The sequence below is a fragment of the Sander lucioperca genome, chromosome 13 (assembly GCF_008315115.2).
Source record: "Sander lucioperca isolate FBNREF2018 chromosome 13, SLUC_FBN_1.2, whole genome shotgun sequence".
Lineage (NCBI taxonomy): Eukaryota > Metazoa > Chordata > Actinopteri > Perciformes > Percidae > Sander > Sander lucioperca.
In genome coordinates this window covers 16673476-16699572 of record NC_050185.1, presented here as the reverse complement: position 1 = coordinate 16699572, position 26097 = coordinate 16673476, and the positions used below count along the sequence as shown (strand labels likewise).

The window sequence follows — 26097 nt, the reverse complement described above, 5'->3', positions numbered from 1 at the left end:
CTCTGCGAGAGTGGCAGGGACTGAGAGAGGGAAAGAGTCAGATGGATGCATTGAGAGGGGAGGCGAAGGGTAAGAGCAGTGAGAGAGGGAAACAGATTACACAAAATACAGCCGGAAGTATGGCATACATTTTGTGTTCTTTGGTGCTGTTTTGGGCTGGGTCCTTTAGTTTCAATAAAGGGAAATTTAATAAAAAAAATTATTATTATATGTCAGACAATAGTGTGCTTCCAGCTTTGTGGCAACAGGGTAGGCTTTAACATAACAAAGCAAGGCTGAATAAATAGTTTTAAATTATGGCATGAAAGAACTGAGCCATGCTTCGTCACCCAACAACACCCATGGCTGACTTCACTAACTCTCTGCAGCAAGATTCCAAAATCTTGTGGAAATCTTGTGCCTCCCAAGAAGAATGGAGGATGTTATACCAGCATATTAATGTCTATGCTTTTGGAAATGAGAAGTTCTGAGAATGTATGTGTGTCCACATACTTTTGACCACACAGTGGGGGTAGAGAAGTGCAAATGCACTAGTTAGAGACTGACAGTGCTCATGTTTAAATAACCATTGCTGTGCAGGCCAGACGCTGACAGTGTGTCTGAGTCTGTGCTGGGAGAAAGAGTTAGAGAGATCCAGCCCTATTTTAAGCCTCTGTTCCATTTAGTCCACTCAGGGAGAGAGAGGATGAGAGAGACATAGAGAGAGAGATAAGAGGAGGGGGTTTTCATACAGAATTATATGAGAAGTGAAAAAAAGCCTGCAAGAAAAGAGGAAAACGTGAAATTACAGGAAAACATTTAAATGAAAGGGAAATATTAAAGACGGGTAGGAGGAGATGTTTCAACCTAGGGGAGGAATGAGGACACAGTTTACCCCTCCAGCTGCTGAGCAAACGGAAATCCTCTAAATCCACTTTTTAGTTAACTCTTCTCAGCAGAAAAGATGATACTGTGAAAACATGGAAGTGAACCTGTCAGGTTCTGTGTGTGAAAATGCCAAACAAACCCCTGTGACATTGTTCCTAATATTGACAACCCGTCTGCCCATCATGATTTTTCCGCAGGGGGGAGATCTGTTTGATGCCATCACCTCCGCCAACAGGTACACAGAGAGAGATGCTAGCGGCATGCTCTACAATCTGGCCAACGCCATCAAATACCTCCACAGCCTGAACATTGTGCACAGAGACATCAAACCAGAAAACCTGTTGGTGAGTTCACACAGAGTGGGTCTGCATGTGTCTTTACTGTGTGTACATGGTCATATAACTCACTGCATCATTAGCCTCCCTCCTTTCTGAATGAACAGTGAAGTAATATCACTCACTCTGGACTCTCACAGAGAAGAGAGATGAGTCATCCCTGCTGCCCTCACACCTCCCGCACACTCCTTCTCCAGCCTGCTTTGTATGTGTCTTCCCTCCCTCCTTCTCCCTTATGTTGACCTCCTTGTTGTCTTCTCATCCTCTTCCCTCAACCGCTGTTCTTAATCCCCTCCTTTGCCCCATCCACCACCCAGAGTCACTCCTTACATGTGATGGTCGGGCCTGACTTGTGGAAGAAGATGTGGTCCATACACCCTAAACAATGAGTTGAAAGATGCTGAAATGTCTGAATATTAAAATGCGTTGTATATGTTTTATAAGGTCATAGATTGTTTGTAGTTATACTGTTTTATAAGGCCACCTCTCTCTTACATGCACAAACATGTACGGTACACTGAACTACTTCTTCGCCAGTGCGAGTGTTAATTGCAAGTCACTGGAAGTACTTGTTTAAAGCCCTATGTGTAGGATTTGAAAATGTCAGACCTTGGTGCCCCCCAGTGGTGCTATCAAAAAGGACAGCTCAATGGTGTTTTAAGCCCCCAACGTCTCCTTCCAGGCAGCGCTGCGACTGTTGACTTCAAGGCACCTAACCCTAACCCCAACCATAACCACTGCCTAAACGACTTCAAGGCAGCGCTGCAACCGTTGATTTCAAGGCACCTAACCATAACCATAACCATAACCATAACCATTGCCTAATCCTAGTGCCTTCTAGGTAGCACTGCCTGGAAGGAGACGTTGGGGGCTTAAAACACCGATAAACAAAAGGACACTGTAGCAGACAGCAATGCACACCGCTAACCCCCAATGCCCCCCACGGATTTGACCCGGGGCAGGATAGTAACATTTTTGTACGAACAAAAACTATAAACTTAAAACTATGTGCCTAGGTGTATGAGCATGCAGACGGCAGCAAAAGCCTGAAACTGGGAGACTTTGGTTTGGCGACTGTGGTGGACGGACCTCTCTACACTGTCTGCGGGACCCCGACATATGTAGCACCTGAAATCATCGCAGAAACAGGGTAAGAGCATCAGTAGCAGAGTTGAGGTTTCAGGGACAAATCAGAGGAATGACACACAGGCCACACTCAATGTGTGATGAGTCATGTCTTAATGCAGTTAGGCGGCAGGTTACAGATTAAAAATATTTCGTACTCTTGCAAATAAATTGCTGCTCTGCATGTTCCCTTCTTTTTCTTTATCTTTGCCTTGAAGTCATTATATATCTTTGTCTTTGTGCAGGTATGGCCTTAAGGTGGACATCTGGGCAGCTGGAGTCATCACTTACATCCTGCTGTGTGGTTTCCCACCCTTTAGAGGGTAAGAACACTTTTACTGCTTTAAAAGTCACTCTCGAAATAATGTCACACACACAGTTGTGGATGAGTTTCCTGAATGGCATCTTTACCGCTGTGAACAATGTCAATCAGAGCAATATTCTATTGTTTGCAGGAGCAGTGACGATCAGGAAGTGCTTTTTGATCAAATACTAATGGGACAGCTAGAATTTCCTCTACCATACTGGGACAACGTGTCAGAGACTGCTAAGGTGAATATCTAAATTAATAAGACCGACATGATCTGTTTGCCTGTGTTGTGAACAAATCCCCACGTTGGAGGAAATTGACTTGACTCACCAATGTTTGTTTGCTGCTGAAGGAGCTGATTCGATCCATGCTGGAAGTGGAAGTGGATCAGAGATACACTGCCCTCCAGGTGCTAGAACACCCTTGGGTCACTGTAAGTACATAGTTAAGTGAGCTCACAGATCTTGAGGATCACATCTATTGAGTCGTTATATTTTCACATACGCGCTGAATTTTCTTCGTCTCCTCTCCCCTTTGCTCGATACAGGATGAGGGTCTATGTGAGAATGATCATCAGTTGTCAGTAGCAGGGAAGATAAAGAAGCACTTCAACACCAGTCCGAAGGTCAATGACACCACTGCAGGAGTGTCAGTCATTTCTGTAAGTCACCACCACAAACACGACCATCCATAAACCAACTGGTCTGAGAGATTGTAAGGTTCATATAAAGTTGTAGTTGAATTGGTTTATACGGAGGTCTACAAAAAAAAAAAAAAGTTGATTTATTCTGCCTCATAAGACAGACACGACTTTCTGAGTGAAGTTTGTTCTGTTTTTTAAGTGAACTGGTGTTTAGATTAATTGTGCTGGTTTCTTTTTGTATTCAGTTGGACGACAGTTTTTCTATGCAGAGATCTGGGTCGTTGGATTTCTACCAGCACCCGGCCATGTACTGGATAAGGTACGGCAGGTTTCTATAGAGACACAACCAGCAAGAAATAAAAACAAAGCAAAATAGTGTCTCTGAAATTGCTGCCTCCCTCCTCCCTGCGTGCATCCCTGCTGACTGGCTGCTGCTGTGCTGCTTTGTTGTCGTTGTCGTTCCTGCTCTGTGGTCTTCTTCCCTTTCATCCCTCACCCGCTGTAAACACATATTTCATGCAGCACATGCATCCTTGACGTCTATCTTTTGCTAAAGCCTTGTCCTCTATGTTGTGTCACGGTATATGAATGTCTCCTGGATTTCGAAATGTATGTAAATAAGGAAGTGAAAGTTACCCTTAAAATTACCCTTGTGCATGTTTCTCCTATTTCTCTGTTGAACATGTACTCATATCTTTGACAACAAAGTGTTGCTGAGGTATTCACTGAGTAACAGTCACTTTCTGATTACAATATTTCTTTGTGAATGCTGCCTTCCAAAGAAATAATCCTGCTCCTTTGTAGGCTTGTCACAATCAAGTGATGTAGGATTGATGTCATACTCCCTACCTGGCTGCCTGTACGAATACCTGAGCTTGCTATTCAGCTCCCATTGTCGAATTCCTGTTGTGTGACTTTATCCACCATTGATTCATGGAGGACCAAGAGGTTCATTATAAAGGTTTACAGTTATAATTTGACTGGTTGATATTTACAGAAATGTGGACACTGACAAGAGGAATTAATAACAGACTTTGACAGATGAATTCACAACAAAACAACAAAGATTTAGTGTATTTATCCAGCTGCAAATGTTGATTAATAATAATTTAAGCAACTGTGATGTTGCATCAAAATCTTTCATTTAGGTATTGATAAATACATTTTAATTGACAGTTTAATTTAGGTATAGTTTATAGATCCGTTTATAAATTTACAATTTAATCCCTCTTCTGACTGTCCAATAAATATCAATTAATAACTTAATGCACATGTGCAAGGCTCTCCTGATCCTCCATACTGGATTACTGGCTACTGAATCCCTGCATCAGAGGATCTAATCATAATATTCTCCTGTTCCATCCTCATTCAGGCCACCCCTCTTGATAAGGAGGGGCAGGTTCTCAGACGAGGACGCCACCCGAATGTGAAGCCACTGCCTTTGCAGATGATGCTGACAATGACAACAGTAACAACATCAACAACGAAAACACTGTGGGCGGAGCCTCCCAGTTGCCTCCCTGGCCTGCCCATGGCCCCTCCCTCTCTGACCCCTGACACTTGCTCTGACCCTTCCCCAAACCCCAGCCTCCCATCTGACTCTGATGACATCTCCATCAGCTCAGCCAGTATCGTCCACTCCCCCAACTCGCCCTTCTAGAGAGGAGGCGGAGTGGAGGAGGAAGAAGCGAGTGGGGAAAATCCTCATCCAGCTCCTCCCTCTATATGGAGGAGGAGGAAGAGGAGACGTCAGCTTCCCCACAGTCTTCTATCTAAGGCTGGGGGTGAACCTGGGGAAAACTGTGGAGGATTAAAAAAAAAAAGAGAAATCAGAGATAACTTTTAGCTCCCCTGAATCCATCTTTCCAAACCTGGAGGAGAGATAGATCAAAGGGTGGATAGAGGAAAAGAGGGTAGAGAGGTTGGGAGAAAGACTATAGAGGCAACAAGAAACAGAGAACACGAGGGAAAAGGTGGAATGTGGCGAAATACTTTTTATTTATTTATTTTTAACATTCTCTCATATGAGCACATGTTGCTAAGCTCAAGGAGCGAGAAAGGGAGACAGTATTGTTTACCCTTCAGTGATGATCCAGGCTCAACATGGAAACTTCCTTATGGTGGAGCAGCTCTACAAGGCAATATGAGAATATGGACTAATGTTCATGTTTTATTGAACCTTATTTAATCATTCCTTATTCACTGCATTTTTTAATATGTGTTTCCCTTTCTCATAAAGGATATGTTTTTGTTGATTTGTCCTAAGAGCTTGGTGTAAAGAAAATAATTGAAAAGTGTGTAGAAGTAGAGCTCAGAAATGTTAGGCTACCAGAGACTAATGTGGGAAGATCAGAGCTACAGTGTGTAGAGAAAGGAGTTTTTCTTACAAATGTGTTAAATACAGTGTTCATAAGAAGATAGATCATCAAAGACAGCACTTGTGCTACAGTATAATTCTGTGCTCCACACAGTATTGGCGTTGCCTTCCTGTAATGTTGGATTGCAGTATTGCAGTTTACAATTTACACAGACTGCTATTAAGACAACAATGGTGCATTTGATCCCTGCTTGTAATTTTGTCAACTGCTTCGTTCATGACATATTGATACACAAAATTCAGCAGCATTCAGGTGCTTGTGTAGCAAACTCAACATTTTTTCCTCAGTGCGCACATTTTCACAATCATTCTGAATTGATATATTAATTTTGATATTTTGTGATGCTTATATTCACATATGAAGCCTTGTTTACATTTTCCCCAACACTGAAGGCTTATTTCATCCACCTATCCCAGCAGTAAAGAAAGGTATAATTGTTTTAGCCTAGGTGTACCAGTTGTATGGGTTCAGAGATATGTTTTAGGTTGTAAATGTATACAATTAACCGTTTATGAGGGCTGCCTATTTGCACAAAGTACTGCAGTCTAGTTGCAGTCAAGAAAGACAGTATGGATGTCGGAGAACCAGCAGCACTCTTGGAAAGCAGAACAGTTAAAAGGAGAGAAGAGGATATATTTTAGCTCTGTACAACCTCATTCATGGCTTCATTTATTCAGATGAAAGCATGCCAGACATACAGTAGCCTATTCTTATAAAACAAAACAGTTTGTGATGAAGTATTGTTTATATGTTATGTAAATAACATAATTTCATTTATTTTGATAGTTCACAATACAGTATATTTCTTTACTAGTAGCTAAGTCTTTGGAAACTGTAAAAAAAACAACTGTCATACATGTGTATCTGTCAGTCAGCAAAGAAAAAAATAACCTAGAGGAGATCATCAAGTTGAAATGAAACAATACAGATAAGTTGAAAAAAAAAAAAAACATTTCGAACTGACGTTGTACCGCCTGGGTAGATATACACAGACAAATAGAAGAAGAGGATACCTACATCTTTGCTTCTTGTTAGACACTGGGAATGATGTCACTTCCTTTGCAAAAGCCACTGGCAAGGGATTTCCAGTAACTGATGTGAGATAGCTGAGAGGAGAAGCCAGAAGAGAGAGAGAAGTGCAATGCGATTTCGGTTTTTGGTTTTCTCCTTGCAATCGTCACATTTGTCTGTCATTTTCTGTATTTATTCTCATCATCACACATATACAGTTATGTGCTGCCATATTGACCAGATCAGTATGAATTTGTTGTGCTGTTGAAATCCACTCTCTCCAGCACAAGGGCACATGTGGTTTACCAAAGTGCTCTCACTGCTGCTCCACAGTATTACAATCTGTTGCAATACTAATACCTGTACCTCTGTTAAACAATTGTCTATCAATAATAAAAGTAATAATGAAAACATTGTTTCAAAAACAAATCATCTGTGTCGTTTGAAAGCTTTAATGTGTTTAGTTGGTGTAATTTAAAAAAAAACCCTTTAAAACAATTCCTGTGGTAATGGATCACCAAGGATCATACAAACATCATGCATACATATTTATTTAATGGTAAATTTGTCCTGTCAAATAATTGCACATCCTCCTACTTAGTTTTTGTTTCTGTTGCTATCTACAGAGTTGCATTTGATTAGAGGATTACTTTTGTAGTTATGAATCCCACAACACCTGAAGTCAGAGACATGGCATGTACAGGTGATATGATAGAGGGAACTTTCTCAGACCTATATAATAGAATTTTTTGAGAAATTGCAGGTGGCATTAAAAACAGATAAACATCATAACAATAAAAATGTTTTGTCCCCCAGTCCTGTAGTCCCTTTCAGATTAAACCTTGCGAGTTGAATGTGCTTCATGGTTTTCTGCCTGTTACAGCACCAATACTGGCTCTCGCACAGCTGCCTCTGTGTTTTCCCTATGATCTTGTCAGGCATATTCCCAAACCTTGACACTTTATTTCTATTCTTATCTGCAGAACACTATTATAAACAGTGGAGACATTGCAGGTCTGAGCACTTTCTGTGAAACTTTTGTAAACTGTAAAGTATCTCTGCCTCCAGAAAAGGTGACCACCTTTCTAAACTTTCAGCTAGTTTAGTTTGTCATACAAAAATCAAAATAACATGCCATAAAAAATGTTGTACAAAAGTCATAGTATCGTATGCTACACACATTTTTACAATATTTTATTGTATAGTATTTCATAAAGTTATAAAAAGTCATAGTGTAGTATGTCACAAAAAAGTAATTAAAAAGTAGTATATGGTATGTTGTAAAAAAAAGTAATTAAAAAACTCATAGTATAGTATGTCATAACAACCCGGAATAAAGTCATAGTATAGTATGTCGAAAAAAAAGTCATAATATACTATGTCAAAAAAAGTCATAGTATAGTATTTCGAAAAAAAGTCATAAAAAGTCATAGCATAGTATGTCGTAAAAAAAGTCACAGTATAGTAAGTCGAAAAAAGTCATAAAAAATCATAGCATAGTATGTCGTAAAAAAGTCATAGTACAGTATGTCGTAAAAAAAAGTCATAGTATAGTATGTAAAAAAAAGTCATAAAAAGCCATAGTATAGTATATAGTATAAACTCCTCCCGTGAAGTTTCTTTAAAAAAAATCAGGGGATAGTATGTCTAAAAAACGTATAAAAAGCCATAGTATAGTATGTCGAAAAAACCCATGAAAAGTCATAATATTGTATGTCGAAAAAAAGTCAAGTTATAGTAAAACGAAAAAAGTCATTAAATATCATGGTATAGTATGTCGAAAAAAGTAATAAAAAGTCATAGTATATTATATCGAAAAAAGTAAAAAAAAAAAAAAAAAAGTAATAAAAAGTCATAGCATAGTATTTCGCAATAAAAGTCATAGTATAGTATGATGATAATAAAAAGTAAAAGTTAGTATGTCATAAAAAAGTCACAGTGTAGTATGTCATAAAAATTCATTAAAAGTAATAGTATAGTATGTTGGAAAAAGTCAATGTATAGTATGTCGACAAAAGTCATAAAAAGTCATAGTATAGTATGTAAAAAAAAAAGTCATGGTATAAAAAACAAAAGGCTGGTGGCTCGGAGGTAATAATAATAATAATAATAATAATAATAATAATAATAATAATAATAATAATAATAAATTGAATTTGTATAGTGCTTTTCAAGGACTCAAAGTCGCTTAGTCGGTAGAGTTATTACGTCATGTACAGAAGGATGGCAGATCAATCCCAGGCCCTTCCCGTGAAGTTTAATTTTCAAAAAAGTCATAGTATAGTATGTCGATAATGTTTAAAAAAAGGCATAGTATGTATTTAAAAACATGTCAAACAACAAAAGGCTGGTGCCTCAGAGGTAGAGTTATTGCCTCATATGCATAAGCTCTTCCTTTGAAAAGTCATAGTATAGTATGTCAAAATAGTAAACAAAAAAAAAAGGCATAGTATAATATATCAAAAAGAATTCATAAAAAGTATAGTATAGTATGTCGAAAAAAGTCATAAAAAGTTTCTAGTATAGTATGTGGAAAAAAAATTCATAATATACCATATCAAAAAAGTCATGTCGAAAAAAGTCATAAAAAGTCATAGCATAGTATGTCATAAAAAAGTCATAAACTCTTCCCGTGAAGTTTCTTTAAAAAAATGTCAGAGGATAGTATGTCTAAAAAAACGTATAAAAAGCCATAGCATAGTATGTCGAAAAAACCCATGAAAAGTCATAATATTGTATGTCAAACAAAGTCATAGCATAGCATTTCGTAAAAAGAGTCATAGTATAACATGTCGAAAAAAGTAATAAAACGTCATAGTATAGTATACCGTAAAAAAGTCATAGTATTGTATGTCAAAAAAAGTCATAGTATAGTATGTCATAAAAAGTCATAGTATAGTATGTCAAAAAAAGTCATGAAAAGTCATAGGATAGTATGTCTACAAAGAGCACAAAAGGCTGGTGGCTTGGAGGTAGAGTTATTACTGCATATGCATAAGGATGGCAGATCAATCCCAGGCTCTTCCTGTGAAATTTAATTTAAAAAAGTCATAGTATAGTATGTTGAAAAAGTAAAAAAAAGTCATAGTATGGTATATAAAAAAAATGTCGTAAAAAAGTCATCGTATAGTAAGTTACAAAAAAGTCATAACATAGTAAGAAAACAAAAGGCTGGTGGCTTGGAGGTAGAGTTGTTACATATACATGAGGTTGGCAGATCAATTCTAGGCTCTTCCTGCAAAGTTTATTTTTAAAAAAAAATTTTAAAAATTTTTCATGGTATAATATGTGGAAAAACGTCATAGTATAGTATGTTGAAAAAAGTCATAACATAGTATTTCGTAAGTAGTCAGAGTGTAGTATGTCGAAAAAAAAAATCATAAAAAGTCATAGTATAGTATGTCTAAGCAGAATAACAGGAGATTGGTGGCTCAGAGGTAGAGTTGTTTCCTCATGAATGCTGGATTGGTAGATTGATCCCAGTATCCTGTTCAGAAGTTTCTTTTAAAAAAACTCATAGTTTAGTTATCGAAAAAAGGCATAAAAAGTCATAGTATAGTATTTTATAAAAAGAGTCATATTATAGTATGTCGAAAAAAGTCATAAAACATAATAATACAGTATGTGGTAAAAAAGTTATAGTATAGTATGTCAAAAAAGTCATAAAACGTCATAATATAGTATGTCGTAAATGTTGAAAAAAGTCATAAACAGTCATACTAGAATATGTTGAAAAAAGTTATAAGACCAAATGCTGGTGGCTCACACGTAGAGTTGTTGGCTCATAAAGCAAGGTTGGATGATCAATCCCAGGATCCTCCTGCAAAGGCTCTTTTTCAAAAAAGTCATAGTATAGTATGTCGAAAAAAGTCGTAAAAACTCACAGTATAGTCAGTCGAAAAAAATCAAGGAAAAGGTAACATAACATATTATTAAAACAGTTATAGTATAATATGTCAAAAAAAGATTTAAGACAAAAGGCTGATGGCTCAGAGGTAGAGTTGTTACCTCATGAATGTAAGTTTGGGAGATCAAGCTCTTCCTGTGAAGTTTTTTTTAAAGTCATAGTATAGTATGTTGATTAAAAGTCATAAAAAGTCATAGTAAAATATGTCAGGAAAAGTGTACACCAAGGTTGATGGCTCAGAGGTATAGTTGTTGTTTCACAAGTTGAAGGTAGGGAGATCAATCCCAGGTTAAGTTTCTTTTTCACAAAAGTTACAGTATGTTGAAAAAAAGTCATGAAAAGTCATATTATAGTATGTCGAAAAAAGTCAAAAAAAGTCATAGAATAGTACGTCGTAAAAAAAGTCATAGTATAGTAAGTCGAAAAAGTCATTTAAAGTTATAGTGTAGTATGTCAAAAGAATTCATAAACAGTCATAGTATAGTATGTCGTAAAAAAAGTCATAGCATAGTTTGCCGAAAAAAGTCGTAAAAAGTCATATTATAGTATGTCGAAAAAAGGTTTTAAAAAAGTCATAGTATAGTGTGTTGAAAAAAATCATAAAAAGTCATGGTATAGTATGTCGAAAAAAGTCATAGTATAGTATGTCAAAGTCATAGTGTAGAATGTTGTAAAAAAAAAACACAGTATAGTCAGTCGAAAAAAGTCAAGGAAAAGGTCATAAACAGTCATAATATAATATGTCGGAAAGAGACATTCAACAAACGTTTGTTGGCTCAGAGGTAGAGCTGTTCCTTTTTAAGTGCAAGGTTGGGTGATCAAAAAAGTCATGAAAAGGCATACTATAGTATGTCGAAAAAAGTCATAGTATAGTATGTTGAAAAAAAATCATAGTATATTAAATCGAAAAAAGTCATAAAAAGTCATAGTATAATATGTTGAAAAAAGCCATGAAAAGTCATAGTATAAGTATGTCGAAAAAAAGTCATAAAAAGTCATAGTATAATATGTTGAAAAAAAGTCATTAAAAAGTCATAGTATAGTATGTCGAAAAAAAGTCATAAAAAGTCATAGTATAGTATGTCATAAAATATATATGTCATAGTATAGTATGTTGTAATAAATGTCACAAAAATGTATTAAAAAGTCATAGTATAGTATGTCATCAAAATGTAATTAATAAAACAGCCATTGCATAGTATATCATCAAAATGTCACAAGAAATTTTATTAAAAAAGACAGTATAGTTTGTCATAAAATGTTTTGATATAGCGTGCCATACAACATCTAATAATTTAACATGTTAATTCATAGTATAGCACGCCATACAAAATGTCTAAACAAATGTCATAATATAGTATGCCATAAACATTTAATACTGTACCATATCACAAAAAATGTCATTGCACAGTATGTCACAAAACATGTTAGTATGCCAAAAAAAGTAAAAAATAAATGTTATAATGTCATAACAGTGTCATACAATAGTATAAATAACATTCAGGTAAGGTACCCTCAAAGATTTCTGAAGGTTATTTCACGTTTTTGTGATCTCTGCCACCAGGGAATCCTCATTTTTTTATAGTGCTATGTTATATTCATATTTACCCTATCTTACATCTTATTGTCATTTTGTATTTTATATGACTAGTGCTCTTATTACAGGGACTAGTGCTTATTTTTTCCATTATTTATTCTACAAAAGTTCATACACAAAGGTACACACAGATACATAGAATAGACATTACAAAACAGGAACAAAAAATTACAATTCATAATGCCAGAGCATGTGTTAAACGTCAAGGTCTTGATGGCTTTTTTGTTTTAAATCGTTTTAATATTAAATAAAAGGGTGCTATATTGCTGAAATTCATTAATAAAGAGCAGGAAAGTTGGCTTGTTTCCTGACCATTTTTTTTTATTGATAAGGAAATTTCTAAAAAAAATAATAAATAGTTGTATAATAATAATAATAATAATAATAATAAGTTTCAATCTTATCTAGACAAAAACATAGCACACAAACATATTTATTTCAACATTTATCTTAAGTTTCTTCTAAATGTGTCTACCTCCATCCAGAACGCTCTTGTATAATAAACAGTGAAATAGATGGGAAACAGTCTCTTCTTCTAGTCCACAAAAATCACACATATAAACAAACGAATAGCGCTTTTTATTGCTGAGCTGACCCGTTCTCTTGTCAAATACATTTTGTTGTACCGGTGATAACTTATGGTGTTAACCTACATTATGACCGTGCATAGACATAAAAGCATATGACGAATAAAAAGGAATTACTTGAAACTTGTTGTGTTGACCACTAGGGATCACTCTAACACATGGCACCATTGCAGCGAAGAAGAAAATCCTTGTTATCGAAATGCAGCGAGAGCATAGTGACAGTAAACCTATGGAGGTATCATGGTAGGCGGCTAGAAGCATGGCTAGAAGTCATACGACTATTTTTCAAATCATGGTATATTTACGACATACCGCCTCAAAGCAGATGAAGGCCCAGTAATATATGAAAGTGGGTGGGCAGCTGTGTTAGCTAACTAAACTAGCTAGCTAACGTGAGCTGACTCCAAAGGGATGGTAGTTAGCTAGCTAGCTGCTGCTAACGTTATACTGTATTTGTAACGTTACCGCAATCATGAATGAAGATGACAATTTAGCATCAGCAAACAAAGACAAAGACTCAACTCTCCTGCTCACTAAAGACGGACAAAGGTACTACGTGAGTAAAAGCGGAGTAGTTGACAGCAGAAATGTTATAACGCCGCACGAACCGGAGAACAACGTCTCCTCCTACGACATGGATGATCAGGACGAGGAGAGCGACGTTCTGGACACTTCGGATCCCAGAGACAGCGCCGCGAGCCCGGAGGAACTCAACGACGAGGAGACCTCGGAGGGCGACAACGCTCCCAAACAGTGCACCTATGACGGATGCACGGAGACCACAACGCAGGTGGCCAAGCAGAGGAAACCGTGGATGTGCAAAAAACACCGCAACAAGATGTACAAAGACAAGTACAAGAAGAAGAAGAGTGATCAGGCCATGTCCAGTGGAAAACTTGATGTAAGATTAAGCTTAATTGGTACTTTTGTACCTAGATGCATTCATTTGATCCCATCATGATGTGGTGGAAACTGTCCATAAAAACCATACAAAGTACACTTTTATTACAACTAATATCTACACGTAGATGACTGAAGAAGATTGGAATGTGAGAGTTGTAAACTCAGTTTACAATGCAGTTTACATTACCAGGGCTGAACTCATTGGCACATGTGTTTTCCTGGCCCTGTTCTTCAGACTTTACTGAACCACAATACAAATAAAACACTCCTAGTTAATAGCTTGTTTTTGTCTTTTTTGTGTGTTAACCAGGAAAACTCAGAGGAGCGGCCTGTGTCTGTAAACAAACAGCGTCTGGGTGCCATGGGGGACCGACCAGCCAGACCCTCCCTGATAGAGCAGGTCCTCAACCAGAAAAGACTGGTAAGTCATAGGCGGTCAGATTGACTGATTGTGCCATGCAACTCCAGATGGGTGGCAGACAAATTGAAAGAAAAAAACAACATGAAGCTACTTTGAAAGGGCCAACACGAGCCTCCAGAGCAGTTTTTGTTGCTTGGTATATGCTTTGCATCATGTTCATACTCAAACTATTAAGTGACCCCTGATGTTGCCATGCTCAGCAGCAAGGCTAAGTTGTAGAGCATGGCTGAACACATTGTCCACATTACTTGCATGCATCTGCTAAGTTTCTAAGTGAGCAGGTTTGACATTGGGTTTCTGTTCTTCCACCCAGACTGGAAGACATTGTTTTCAATGTATTGAGAAATTGTGTAAGGTGTTGTGGCTGTTGTATTTTGCTCTGAAATTTGAATGTGTGTCCTTCAGTCATTGCTCAGAAGTCCAGAGGTGATCAGCTTCCTACAGCAGCAGCAGCAACTCCTGGCCACACAGAGCCGCAGCCAATCACAGCAGCAGTTCCAGGGCTGTTGACACCAGCCTGTCAGTGTTTTACCTTGGTGTGTGTGATGTATAGAGAGAACTGAAGAAACACTGGCACGTCATGCGTAAATGGATAGTAACCGTACACTGTAAACGTGAATTTCCCCAGCCAGACAGCCATGCTGAAGACAAAATAACTAATCAATAAAGTAATCAAGGGACATTTTAAAGGTGTGTAGAGACTGGTGGACTGATCTAAATCCCTCAAAAGGCGTGAATTTCTGACAATGTTTGGTGCTATTTCTTTTTATATTTACTTATTGTGAATCTACCTTTTAGTTCCCATTCTTTCTGTTAGTTATCTTTCTTCATGTGGCAATAATAATGAAGGTATTGTAGTAATTGTCTAGTCAAAATGAATTAGATGTTGAAGCCTCAGTTCATCAACGAAATAGTACTGTGAGCTCAATTTGATCATCTTTTTCATTGATAAAAAAAACCCATTTGTTTCTTTGTGTGCTTTAGTGTTGCCTGTAATACTTTTAAGTCTGTTTTCTCTTAATGAATTATTGATCTTCACTTTGTTTTTAAATATTTTCTCTTGAACATGAAGTGTTGTTACATGTGACAATCAATTGGGTAAGGCATGTCTGAATCCTCTCAGTCAAGTGGGGCTTTCAGGACTTGTTTTTACCACAAGATTTTATATCCCTGTTTATCTGTAGCTGCTGCACGGACAGTAAATTCTAACTGTATACAAAAAAAGAACACAAAATAAGTTTGGTGAGATAAATATTGGTCATGCTAGCTCTGTTGTACGGTACTCTACTGTATGCTATTGTAAGTATATATCCTGCTGTGAGTATCAGAGTAAAATTATGATGCTAATATTGAGACTGTGTGCTTGTATTGCAATGTGATGCTTTGTTCTTTAACATGGGGAAAAAATGCTGTATAAATTCGAATCTTGTAAAAATTTGGATTCTTTAAGAAAAAACAACTTTAATGGAACAAGTAATAAGCAAATAATACATAAAGTCAAACATTCATCACATGGAAATACAGTACATACAACTAATAACATTTACAACATGTAAAAGTCTTTCAGTACCTACAGATACATAAATCCCATTTTTATTTTGGAGTGCAGTTAATGTCCCAAACAACAGAGAGAGAGAATAAATGCTGTATCACAGTCTTACTGAAATAAATGAACACTTGATTATTTAACTACGTACATGAGCAAAATGAAATTCAATCACTCGTGTTTCAGTTATGCGGCATGATATGTCAAAAGCTGTGGGTATCATATTTTTGTAATTTTGCTTGAGATGGGACCATAGGAAAACCTGGACATAGCAGAACATACAGAATCTACGACTACCTGTGTGAAGGACCAACAGCACACACATGTATGTCCATGTTATGACACTGAAGAAATGGGGTTGTGAGGGGAGCCCATCTGTGTGAGGACCTTGTCCAGCCACTGCAGGGGCCCGTGCAGATGTACTTCGATCCAGCAGGGGGTGCTGGTGACATCCTGACGGTGGTATTCAGCACCCCAGCCCTGAGGAGAGGAAACCATAAATCTTTGCTGCGCATGTTGACAGTTCAATTAACTATCAAAAAGAATGGGTGCTAAGTGAACAAGTGTAATCCCACCTTGTGTACAGTAGGATTTTGCATGCTCAACAGCACATCAAGTCCAAAATAATAGCATATTAAGTTACAGTGAGAAACTTTGAGTGGATACCCAACCCTCTATTAAGCCTTTTAGGGATCAAGCAGAATTGTGGGCAAAAGGATGATCACCATCTGCATTTCTGTGCCTATTCCCAATTTCTTAATTTTACCAGAAAGCTCAGTACCTTAACAAAGCTCATGCGGATGGTGCACATCTTAGTGAGCTCATAGACGACCTCAAAGCCATGGTTAACAGATTGAGCGAGGAGCTGGGCAAACAGCTGGTTGTTGAAGATCTTCAGGCTACAGCCGCTGGGGATCTTACACACAGTGGTGGCGTGGAAGCCATGCTGGAAGTTGCAGTTGCGGCTCTGGACGAAGATACTGCTGTCGCTCAGACACTCTGCGTACACCTCGCCGCCCACATAGTACAGGTGTAAACCTGAGAGAAATGGAGGAGGAAATCAAATAGTCTTAAAGTGATAGTCTGGATCTTTTGAAGCGGGGTTGTATGAGGTACTTATCCATAGTCAGTGTATTACCTACAGTAGATGGTGGTCAGCACGCCTCCAGTTTGAAGAAGCAGACAGGAGTACTGGCACGGAAGCTTAAAACAGACAGCCCTTTCTGACGGGGAACTGAAGCTGTTGTATACATCTATGCTCTCTTCAAAGTCTCAAAAACAATGATTTTACTTTACATAACACAGGAGTTGTGGTCTACCACTGACTTGATCAGTTAGTTTGACGTTTTAAAAGGGTTAGGAACTAACAAACTAACCAATAGAGGCAGCGGTAGACCAGCAACTAGTCTTTGAAGAGAGCATAGACGGCTTTAGTTCCCATTGGAAAGGGCTGTCTGACGGCAAGGTAAAGCGGTGAAAATATTCTAAATATAGCGTACACTTAAACTGATATAGATTTTTTTAGGTGGGCATTTTTTAAGGTGGTTAAAATAGGTTTTGCTGTCTGGCCCCGTCCACATTGCTTAGCTACCATACTGGTACTCCTGTCTGCTTCTCTCTGGGGGCGTCCGGACCACCATATATTGTAGGTAATACTGACTATTGCTAAGTACCTCATACAACCCCATTTCAAAAGACCTGAATTATCCATTTAAATTAAAAAGTGAAGAAAAAACAGTCCTTTTACTGTGGTGCAAACACTTAAAATGTCACATCATGTCAAAAGAGCAAAAAACAGCTTGTATCCAAGAAAACATGTAATTAAAGATATACATATTCTATCACTTTATTGTATACAAACTGAAAATGTGGTGTTTTTCTCATATCAGACGAAACCCACAAGGACGTCTTTGCTTTTAAATGAGGAATGTCTGAGTAGTGTCAGTTGCGTCTGTGAGTTGGGGACCAAATTCCCTCAACCCTTTGACTCACCCCTATCATTCAAAACCACAGAGTGCACAGTTTACTGTAACCAAGAGAGGCTTGATGTCTGTCAAACAAAGGCAGGCTTTCTAAACTCTTTTATCATGAGAAAAAACTATGTTTGGCATGAAGGATTCAGCACAAGGAGACAAGCTATAGTGAAGTGATTGCTTACAAAGACACATCCACATGCACTCAATGGGCATCTATAAAAAAAAAAAAAAAAAAAACTTTGTGTGTAGAAACATTTTTGCAAACAACGTTCCGCTCAGTTCTTGCTATGGCTCATACCATATAAAGTCCATTAAGGAATTATTCAAAAGGTTGTGCTCCGATTTGAATTTCCTGCATGAGTCATCCAGCCTACCTTTGCCTATGTGCCTGCGTGTGTGTTCGATGGTGGAGTTGCGGTTGACATTGGATAGCAGGCCGAGGCAGAAGCGGTTCTTGTTGTTGGATGGGTCCGTAAACCCGTCTACCAAGACGCTGCGGGACGATGCGTGGAAAGTCTCCCCGACCCGGTTGTTAAGCTCGTAATAAGCTACTGAACACCAGTACTCTGGTTCCTCGTAACATACGGGCCGTAAATCTAAACAGGAACACAAGGAAGGTTTTACTTGGGTATTAAGGGTAAAATATCCTATGGTATATTTAATTTTAGATACATTATCACATTGATGTAAACATTGGCGACATTACTTGCAGTGGTACAAATATAACTAGAGATGTTAGTGCCTCAGTATAAACAGTATAACAAAATCTTTATCCATAGACTTTTGATAGACAATTGCATTATGTCATTGTATACATTGCTTGTTACTTAATATGCATCAATACTATATATAATGTATGCATTTCTATTTTCTGCATGTCTCCTCTTGTGTGAACTGAAGTTACCTCTGTGTGGAGCAGAAAATGTGAGTTTGAGGGTTTCTGTGGAGTTGTTGGGCTTTACATCATCTTGAGGGCTCGTCTCCATCATGCTATACGGAGGAGGGGGAGTCTCAGCTGGAAAAAGCACGTCACAAATCATAATAAGAGGATAAGTTGGAAAGCTAATTGATGTGCACTCATCAAAGAGGTCATAAAAAAAAGTCAGAAACCTGCTGGCGTGACAGGTATTTCGCTGCAATTTCACATAGACATAACACTTAAAAGTATCAGCTTGCTTGTTTTGATTCCTACCTGTGATGTGATATGGACTGCCAGGCTCTGCAGAGCTGTTGGGGGAGTTGGGGAAACTCTGTGAGGTGGGAGACTGGACGAGGGAGGAAGAAGGGGAGGAAGAGAAGGAGGAGCAGGGCAGCGCAGGGAAGGAGTCTGGGTAGGTGGCGTTCTGGGGCATCAGAGGCTCGTTGTGCAGGGAGGCGTTCCTGAACTTCGCCAGTAAACTGTGTTGAGGATTGAACTCGCTGTGGCGTGGGACCAGAACTGGTGGCAGCACTGAGAGGAGACGAAAAAAAGGAAAGAAAAAGGTAGACACGGAGCAAATGGAGACAAAGAGAGACCCAGAGCAAGAGCCAGATGCTGTTATAAAAGATCATGTTACTGCAAATCCTTTTGGCTTGGGAACATTGTATTAGATCAAATGTCCTGTCTCTGTTTGGGAATCCAAAAATAAAATGTACTGTTCTGATATTAAAATGAAACAATTTTTTTTTCTTCTTTTTTTTACAGCAAATTTATAAGATGTTCTCTGATATGTGTACCTGGAGTCTCCACGCGCCTGTAGTGGTAAGGGTTAACACAGATGTCCTTCTGCTTGGAGCCAAAAGCGAACTCGCAGCACTCTAGGGCTTTGAGCTCGTGGTGGGACTGCAGGTCAGGCCAGCGCCACACCCTGCAGTAGATAACATGGGGCAGTCCCTTTCTGTGGGACACCTGCAACCTCCCGTCCAGCGACCGAGGAATTGTCACACACTTGCCTGAAGGATTCAAATTAAACAGCACAGACTTTATTACAGCTTGAAGAAATGAGCAGGTTGTGTTGTGCGTTTAAATTTCCGTTGTTTGAAGCCCTAATCATGATGTGACACATTTGTTACCATTGTTATCAGACTGAAATTAGCACTTGGTACTTTGTCTTGTATTTTCTAGACAATGAAAAGTATATGTTATGCAGTTACTACCTCTTATGCACTTTTAAAATGGAAGTTTGCAAGGTACAAGAAGATATTTGGAAGTCCAACAGAAACTCTGCTGTACCTTTGTATACACTACAGTATATTTCAGTTCAGCTAATTATGATCTACTAGAACCAAATGCCTATCTTCAGTTAACCTGATGGTACTGCATTTTAAGTCACATAAATGATAATAAGAGTAGTGTAATTAAATGTTTCAGGCTTTTAGTAAGAATATTTTTTTCCAGAGCAGCTCAAAATAGCGGTCTTGTTGTGCAAGACACTGACAAATGGCATCTGTTTGAGGTCAAGTTTATTTACCATGTGCAGTTGACACCACATCGGAATTGGGGTGAATGTGTTGCAATAAAACCTGTGACTCCACAGGTATGAAACATCCTCTTTACAGACTAGACCAGTGGTTCCTAACCTTTTTACCTTATGACCCCTAAACTAAAACATTACATGTGCCCTCTCATCACATGTTGCATAATTATTAATAAGTTGTGAGTCCAAAGAGGGATTTTTTTCTAACTCAAACTATTTCATTTGAATATTGTTTAGAGGCCCAGCGAGGTAGAAGTAAAAAGCATAAACAAGCAAAGACTTTAGGCATTAAAGCAGCCATATTATGCTCATTTTCAGGTTCATAATTGTATTTTAAGGTTGTACCAGAATAGGTTTACATGGTTTAATTTTCAAAAAACACCATATTTTTGTTGTACTGCACCGCTCTCTCTCACTGCTGCAGATCCTCTTTTCAGCTGGTCTCTGTTTTAGCTACAGAGTGAGACCTCTTTTCTTCTTCTTCTTCTGTACTATCTTTGATTGCACTCGCACATGTGCAGTAGCTCAGATGTAGATCATGTCAGCTAGCTAGCTCCATAGACAGTAAAAGAAAGGCTGTTTCTACAACTTCGGTCAGTTACAAGGCAGGATTAGCTGGGAGACTTCTAAATGAGGGCGCACATGTAAGTAGTTCTTTTGTAGATTATGGTGAACTTGTGTGTGTTGTAGCAGTGCTTTGCTATTGAGAACGAGGTAGCATGCTAGCGTTAGCATTAGCATGCTAACGCTAACGCTACGAGCTAATGGTTGCGGTTAGCCAGCTCGTTTCGGCTTGTGACGTCACAAGCCGTGCCGATTTTGAACAGCTCACCCAGAGACTGAAGGCAGGACACATTCAGAAACTGTATCTCACTCTAAACAGCATGGATGGATTTTTTTCAAAGTTTGTATGTGTGTGGAAGCACCAGAGACACAACATAACACCCCAAATCCCAGAAAAAGTGTTTTTTTCATAATATGGGCACTTTAAAGACATATGTCAGAAACAATAAACTATTTTGTATGACAGTAGCATGTTTTGTCCTCTTTCTTATCCTGTAAATCCTCTTAAGGCCCTGCATGTTTATCTTGTGACCCTCTCGATGGGGGACTTCCAGATTGGGAACCACTAGACTAGACTACTACTGTTTAAAACTGTGATACTCACTGGGCTGCCCAGGGCAGCTGAGGGCTCTCTCCAGCTCCTCCATTGCCCCTTTCTTCTTCTTTAGTTTCTTCACTAGAGAATCCACAGCCTTTTCCGCCCACTTCTCCTCCTCATCCCCTTGTTTCCAGCCCAGCAGGCGCTTTACTGCTGGGCTGGTGAAGGAGAATAGGGATGTAATGGAGGCAGAGGAGTTCATTATGAGATGGATAAATGATTGGCGAGGGGAGGTGATGGATGCTGTTAAAGGGATAAACGTTCCCCAGAGGACAGGAGTAAGGAGGCTAGTAATGAGAAGCCGGGACAGAAGTAAGGATAAAAGAGGTAGCGGGTTGAGTCTGTGTAAACAGAGGCTGCTTTTTGTATTCCGCTGTTACTTCCGAGCAACGCTGGTGGAGTTGAACTCCCCCCAGTGCAGCGCAAACTCTAAATCCTCTCCTGTGTTGGCACAGAAGGGATCCGGCAGCTATGGATTTGAAGCCTCCTGCAGGGAAGGTTATTCCTCACACAGACAGAAATCCAGGTCAAATTTCAATCACCTGGCAAGAGAAGAGAGAAATAGTATTAATGTCTAATTTAGCTGAAACTGATGCATGGCTGGACAAAGAGTTCAGTGGTTAGGTAAAAAAGAGAACTTGGGATTTAATTGTAAAAGGAATTTAGCCAAAGTCACTAAGGTGATAAGCTGGTCTGGAGTGATGACAACAGCCAGAATGAAACCAAAGACTGAACACCACATGAGCAAATTCTACTCATATTTAGCAATCTTGGCTTTAGAGGTAGATTTCCATGATAAGGAGGCTGTATCAGCTGGACAATTATACAGAGACTATGCCTGCATCTGCAACAAGGTTATTATTCTCTATGGAGAAAATGAAACACAAACCAAAACTGTTTCAGAAAGAGCAGGGCAAGATGACCAAGCTCATTTCTATATTCACCAACAATGAGGAATGTCCTTTCTGGCCTCTGTTTCTATGATCATGCCACTGACGCCCAGGAGCCATACTGTCTGGCCAGAACACATCACAGGACAGGAGGGGGAGAGGGAGAGAGAGAGGGAGGGAGGCAGACAGACAGACAGAGAGCTCTCACTGTTTTTGTATTTATTTCTTCTATAGACTACCACCTAGTTTTTAGATGAACAGAAAGAGACAAAATATTAAGTATTTAGTCTATTCCAGTATATTTAGGTAACCTACTTATAGTTAGTCCCAATCAAAATCATGGAACCCTTTGATGCGCATCACTACAGCAGCAACCCACCGTTTCCCAAATATTTATGTATGTCTGAGACTCAATGGTAGCCTAAGTTTATTATAGTGATCTACTTGTATCTCCTGTGGCAGAACACCTATCATGTTTGACTCAAAGTTTTTGCAATAATGTTGTAGACTAAATCATTTTGCATGTCAGATTATAACCGCCCATGCAGACGAATAATTTATAAAAGGTGAAGCCCTTTTAACCACAACTACATGGCTTGGACACCCTATTATTCTAAAATACACAACATAACCACAATATAATTTCCACTTAAATCAAAGACTTTGTGGCTGTTCAATAAGATGGATCTCAAAATACACACAGGTAAGAAGTAGTGTGAATCAGCCCTATATTATGTCCTATGTTTATGTGACCAACACCGGTTTACCGCAGACAAACAAGACAGCTGGGGTTTACAGCAAAAGCGCAGGAGCTCAATGCGGCATCAGTCTGCCGCTGCTGCTTTATGGAGCTTGGCGTCACTCAGTCTGCAGGCTCAGATAGGCTAATTACCTACTGCTTTATCACCAGGACACCCCTTCCCAAAAAAGTAAACACGCCAGTTTCCTTTTACTACGACTACAACGAGTCATTTTACCGCTACAGAATCCGGTATCTGCCCTAACCTCTAAAAGCACACCTTGACGGTAGACAGAAGCTTGGCACCCAAAAGCATCCTAGTTTGACAACATGTCACTATACTGTAAACTTAATTTCAATCAGTCAGTCAAGTACATGTTTCAAAGAGAACCGAAATAACACTTCCTTGAATATTCTTCACTTTGTGCTCAAAATAGTAGGCTACCTAACTAGAACTAATAGCCCTAGCCTATCTATTGATTATCTATTCTGAGCTATAACATTATATTTGTCTAAACCCAGTCATGTCAATATATGAAAACAATACTAGAATATTTAATCCACAAAAAGTTGCCTGGCAGTAGGAGTGAGCACATTATTTAATAGTATTTAACAAGAACCATCTTAAATATTAAACTTGGCAACACATCCACAACAACATAGGACATAAAAAAGGAAATTATAAATTTCTGGAAATATGCAATTATGTGTTTATTCACTCACCTATGTTGTGATAACAAGTGCACCTCAGACAGCCTTGTACGTGTGGAGGCTTCCCTGTCTGTAGTAGGTCGAGCCAGCACAGTGGAACAGCGAAGGCGTGTGTCTGTTTGTGTGCGAGCGTGTGTGTGTGTGTGTGTGTGTGTGTGTGTGTGTGTGTGTGTGTGTGTGTGTGTTGACGTTAAAGTGTCAAGTCAGCCTCAATAAAGATTGCATCCAGATGCACGTTTCAAAATAAAAGCGTTGTTGACTATGCAGTTGGAAGGTGTCAGTCGAAAACAAAAACAAGTTTTACACAGCCGATTAGATCCACATGCAAATATAATCAATACATTTATATATATATATATATATATATACAGTGCTGCTCATAAGTATCCATACCCATGCTAAAGTTTACTAAAAAGAGGAATAAAAAAATCATCTTTTGGAAATTGATCTTAATGCCTTAATTAAAAAAATGAGGAAAAATCCAACCTTTTAAGGACACCAATTTTTTTGTGAATGAATAATGTATTGTAAATAAATAAATGTTCTTCCTTAAAATACAGGGGCCATACTTATACATATCCCTATGTTAAATTAATATATATATATATATATATATATATATATATATATATATATATATATATATATATATATATATATATATATATATATATATATATACACACACAGCAATTAGCCTAATGAAAATATAACTCACCACTCCCATTTTTTTCTCCCAGTGGCAGCACCTCAGCCCAACAACGGTCGTGTGGGCCATCTCTCATTGTTCAGCTACAAACATTTATTGTGAAGGTACAGTCACACTATCTTCCGGTATTGTCCTGGCAGTCTGCGGCCGTATTGACGCAGGTTTGAAGAGCCCGGAGCCTCCGCTCCTCCAGCAGCCCCAGCAGAGCGCCACACAGCCTCGGCGGCGTCAGCCTGGCTGGAACCGCAGCGCCTGCATGTAAGATCCCTCCGCCTTCCCCCTCCTGGAACTTTCCCAGGATTTTAGATTCAGGGACCGGCAGCTGGATGCATGTGCGCGCGTGCATGTGCGTATGTTTGCGTCCCACCTGAGCCATATGCCTCCCAGTCATCAGCATAGTTGGCTCCAACTAACGGAGGCCAGGATGTAAAACAATCACACCTGTTTACCCTTCCCAGACAGACTGCAGTAGCCTAGTCTTATACTGTTCTTACAGTGTTTTACAGTGTGTTTGTGTTATACCTGTATTATCCTAAAGTTGTGGTAGGTTCTTTCGGTAAATTCTTTTATACATGTTTGGTTATTTGTTTGCTCATGTATAATAGGCCTATTTTAATAGGGATGAAGGTGGCAGATCTCACTGCAATGACGCTGGAAGTAAGCAAATAATTTAATGAGTTATTTTTTGCCTTTACAGCAGGCCACAACTGTTTGCCATTGGTGTGTGGCCTAAATTCTAGGTGCTGGGAGCCATGTTTTTATTTAACTTTTATATTAGTGTAAGAAGTTATGTAGGCTATAGCAATTTCAAATGGGACTTAGTAGCCTAAAATGTATCATTAAATAACAATTTCGGCTATTATTAGGCCTACTTTCCGACAGACAGACAGACAGACAGACAGACAGACAGACACACACACACACACACACACACACCACCTGCAGCCTAAAAAATGTAAAAAGAAGCGACAATCTGCCGTCCTCCACCGCGAATTCAATCGTGTTGTGAAATCAAGCTTAGAGTTTTTTTCCCCTCTTCTTACAATCGAAATTGTTTCATATCTGTGGTTAGGAGCCATACAGAGGTCTGTCTCATTGCGGATGGATACTATCCTTTATTGGGAGTGCCATGACTAGTCCAGTTAATGACGCAAGCCCGGCTGGCGACAGTGAGTCTACAAGTTTGACATTTTCAGTTTACAGCAACTGCTGCGGAACGTAACAATACTCCCAACACGAAGTGAAAGCACTATGGGGATCCTGTCAGAAATCTTATGATTTTTTCCCCCCAACCACCACCAGGTGGATCATCAAAATGCACCACCAGGATAAGCTGCCGTGTGCCACAAATAGGTGGTGGTCTATCTATTTGTTCAAGCTTTAGAAATGAGCACAACAAGAAAAAAATCCAAACAATTTAAAAGCAATTTTATTCCTTCGGCTTTTTGTGTTGTCGCCCACCCCACCTGTAGAAAACATGTCGGGAGTCATATCTAGTAGCATGTGCTCTCAGAGAGTGTTTCTTTTGGTTTCAAGTCTTACAACTAACGGTTCTATTTTGACATCACAGTGAGCGGTAGGACTCAGAGGTCAATGAAATCAATAATCAATACCCTCCTCACATTTTCACTGAAGTGCTCAATCCTGAAGCAGGAAACTAGAAAAGAGCAGCCAGATTATGATTAACTGGCTTCGCTTTTTGTCTGCTCGCAGAAGGCAGACAGACAGGCAGGCACAGCGCACAAACAGGATGCGCTCCCCGGGGCTCCGAGAGGCCCCAGAGACATCCGCATCAGCGCGAAGCCTAAACCTCAGGCTTGCTTA

The 26097-nt window shown here is 38.9% G+C and overlaps 3 protein-coding genes across 11 annotated transcripts in view; 2 read left to right on the top strand and 1 right to left on the bottom strand.

The window, feature by feature from the left end:
- Nucleotides 1-6608, top strand: part of dclk1a (doublecortin-like kinase 1a) — a 45839-nt gene extending 39231 nt beyond the window's left edge. For 7 of the 8 annotated variants that reach the window (XM_031280937.2, XM_031280933.2, XM_031280935.2 and 4 more), the window contains 8 exons: nucleotides 1065-1211; nucleotides 2219-2352; nucleotides 2573-2650; nucleotides 2783-2879; nucleotides 2990-3070; nucleotides 3185-3298; nucleotides 3526-3599; nucleotides 4653-6608. In XM_031280937.2, the coding sequence (XP_031136797.1) occupies nucleotides 1065-1211; nucleotides 2219-2352; nucleotides 2573-2650; nucleotides 2783-2879; nucleotides 2990-3070; nucleotides 3185-3298; nucleotides 3526-3599; nucleotides 4653-4710 (783 nt within the window). In that variant the 3' untranslated portion in view covers nucleotides 4711-6608. The remainder of the gene's footprint in view (nucleotides 1-1064; nucleotides 1212-2218; nucleotides 2353-2572; nucleotides 2651-2782; nucleotides 2880-2989; nucleotides 3071-3184; nucleotides 3299-3525; nucleotides 3600-4652) is intronic. The other variant, XM_035991089.1, reaches the window with a different exon arrangement.
- A 6308-nt stretch (nucleotides 6609-12916) lies between these two features.
- On the top strand, nucleotides 12917-15437 carry LOC116037130 (regulatory factor X-associated protein). Its single transcript, XM_031280942.2, has 3 exons — nucleotides 12917-13661; nucleotides 13974-14084; nucleotides 14490-15437. The coding sequence occupies exons 1-3, from the start codon at nucleotides 13233-13235 to the stop codon at nucleotides 14592-14594; spliced, it is 645 nt and encodes a 214-aa protein (XP_031136802.1). The 5' UTR covers nucleotides 12917-13232; the 3' UTR covers nucleotides 14595-15437.
- Nucleotides 15438-15525: 88 nt separating this feature from the next.
- Nucleotides 15526-23689, bottom strand: smad9 (SMAD family member 9). 2 transcript variants are annotated; one of them, XM_031280940.2, is made up of 8 exons: nucleotides 23577-23689; nucleotides 21231-21766; nucleotides 19323-19538; nucleotides 18799-19056; nucleotides 18511-18621; nucleotides 17981-18202; nucleotides 16412-16668; nucleotides 15526-16110 (listed from the first exon to the last, which is right to left on the bottom strand). In XM_031280940.2, the coding sequence occupies exons 2-8, from the start codon at nucleotides 21424-21426 to the stop codon at nucleotides 15967-15969; spliced, it is 1404 nt and encodes a 467-aa protein (XP_031136800.1). In that variant the 5' UTR covers nucleotides 21427-21766; nucleotides 23577-23689; the 3' UTR covers nucleotides 15526-15966. The 2 variants fall into 2 exon arrangements, with proteins under 2 accessions (XP_031136800.1, XP_035846983.1); XM_035991090.1 differs by lacking the exon at nucleotides 23577-23689 and adding an exon at nucleotides 22114-22251.
- Between the last annotated feature and the right edge of the window lie 2408 nt (nucleotides 23690-26097).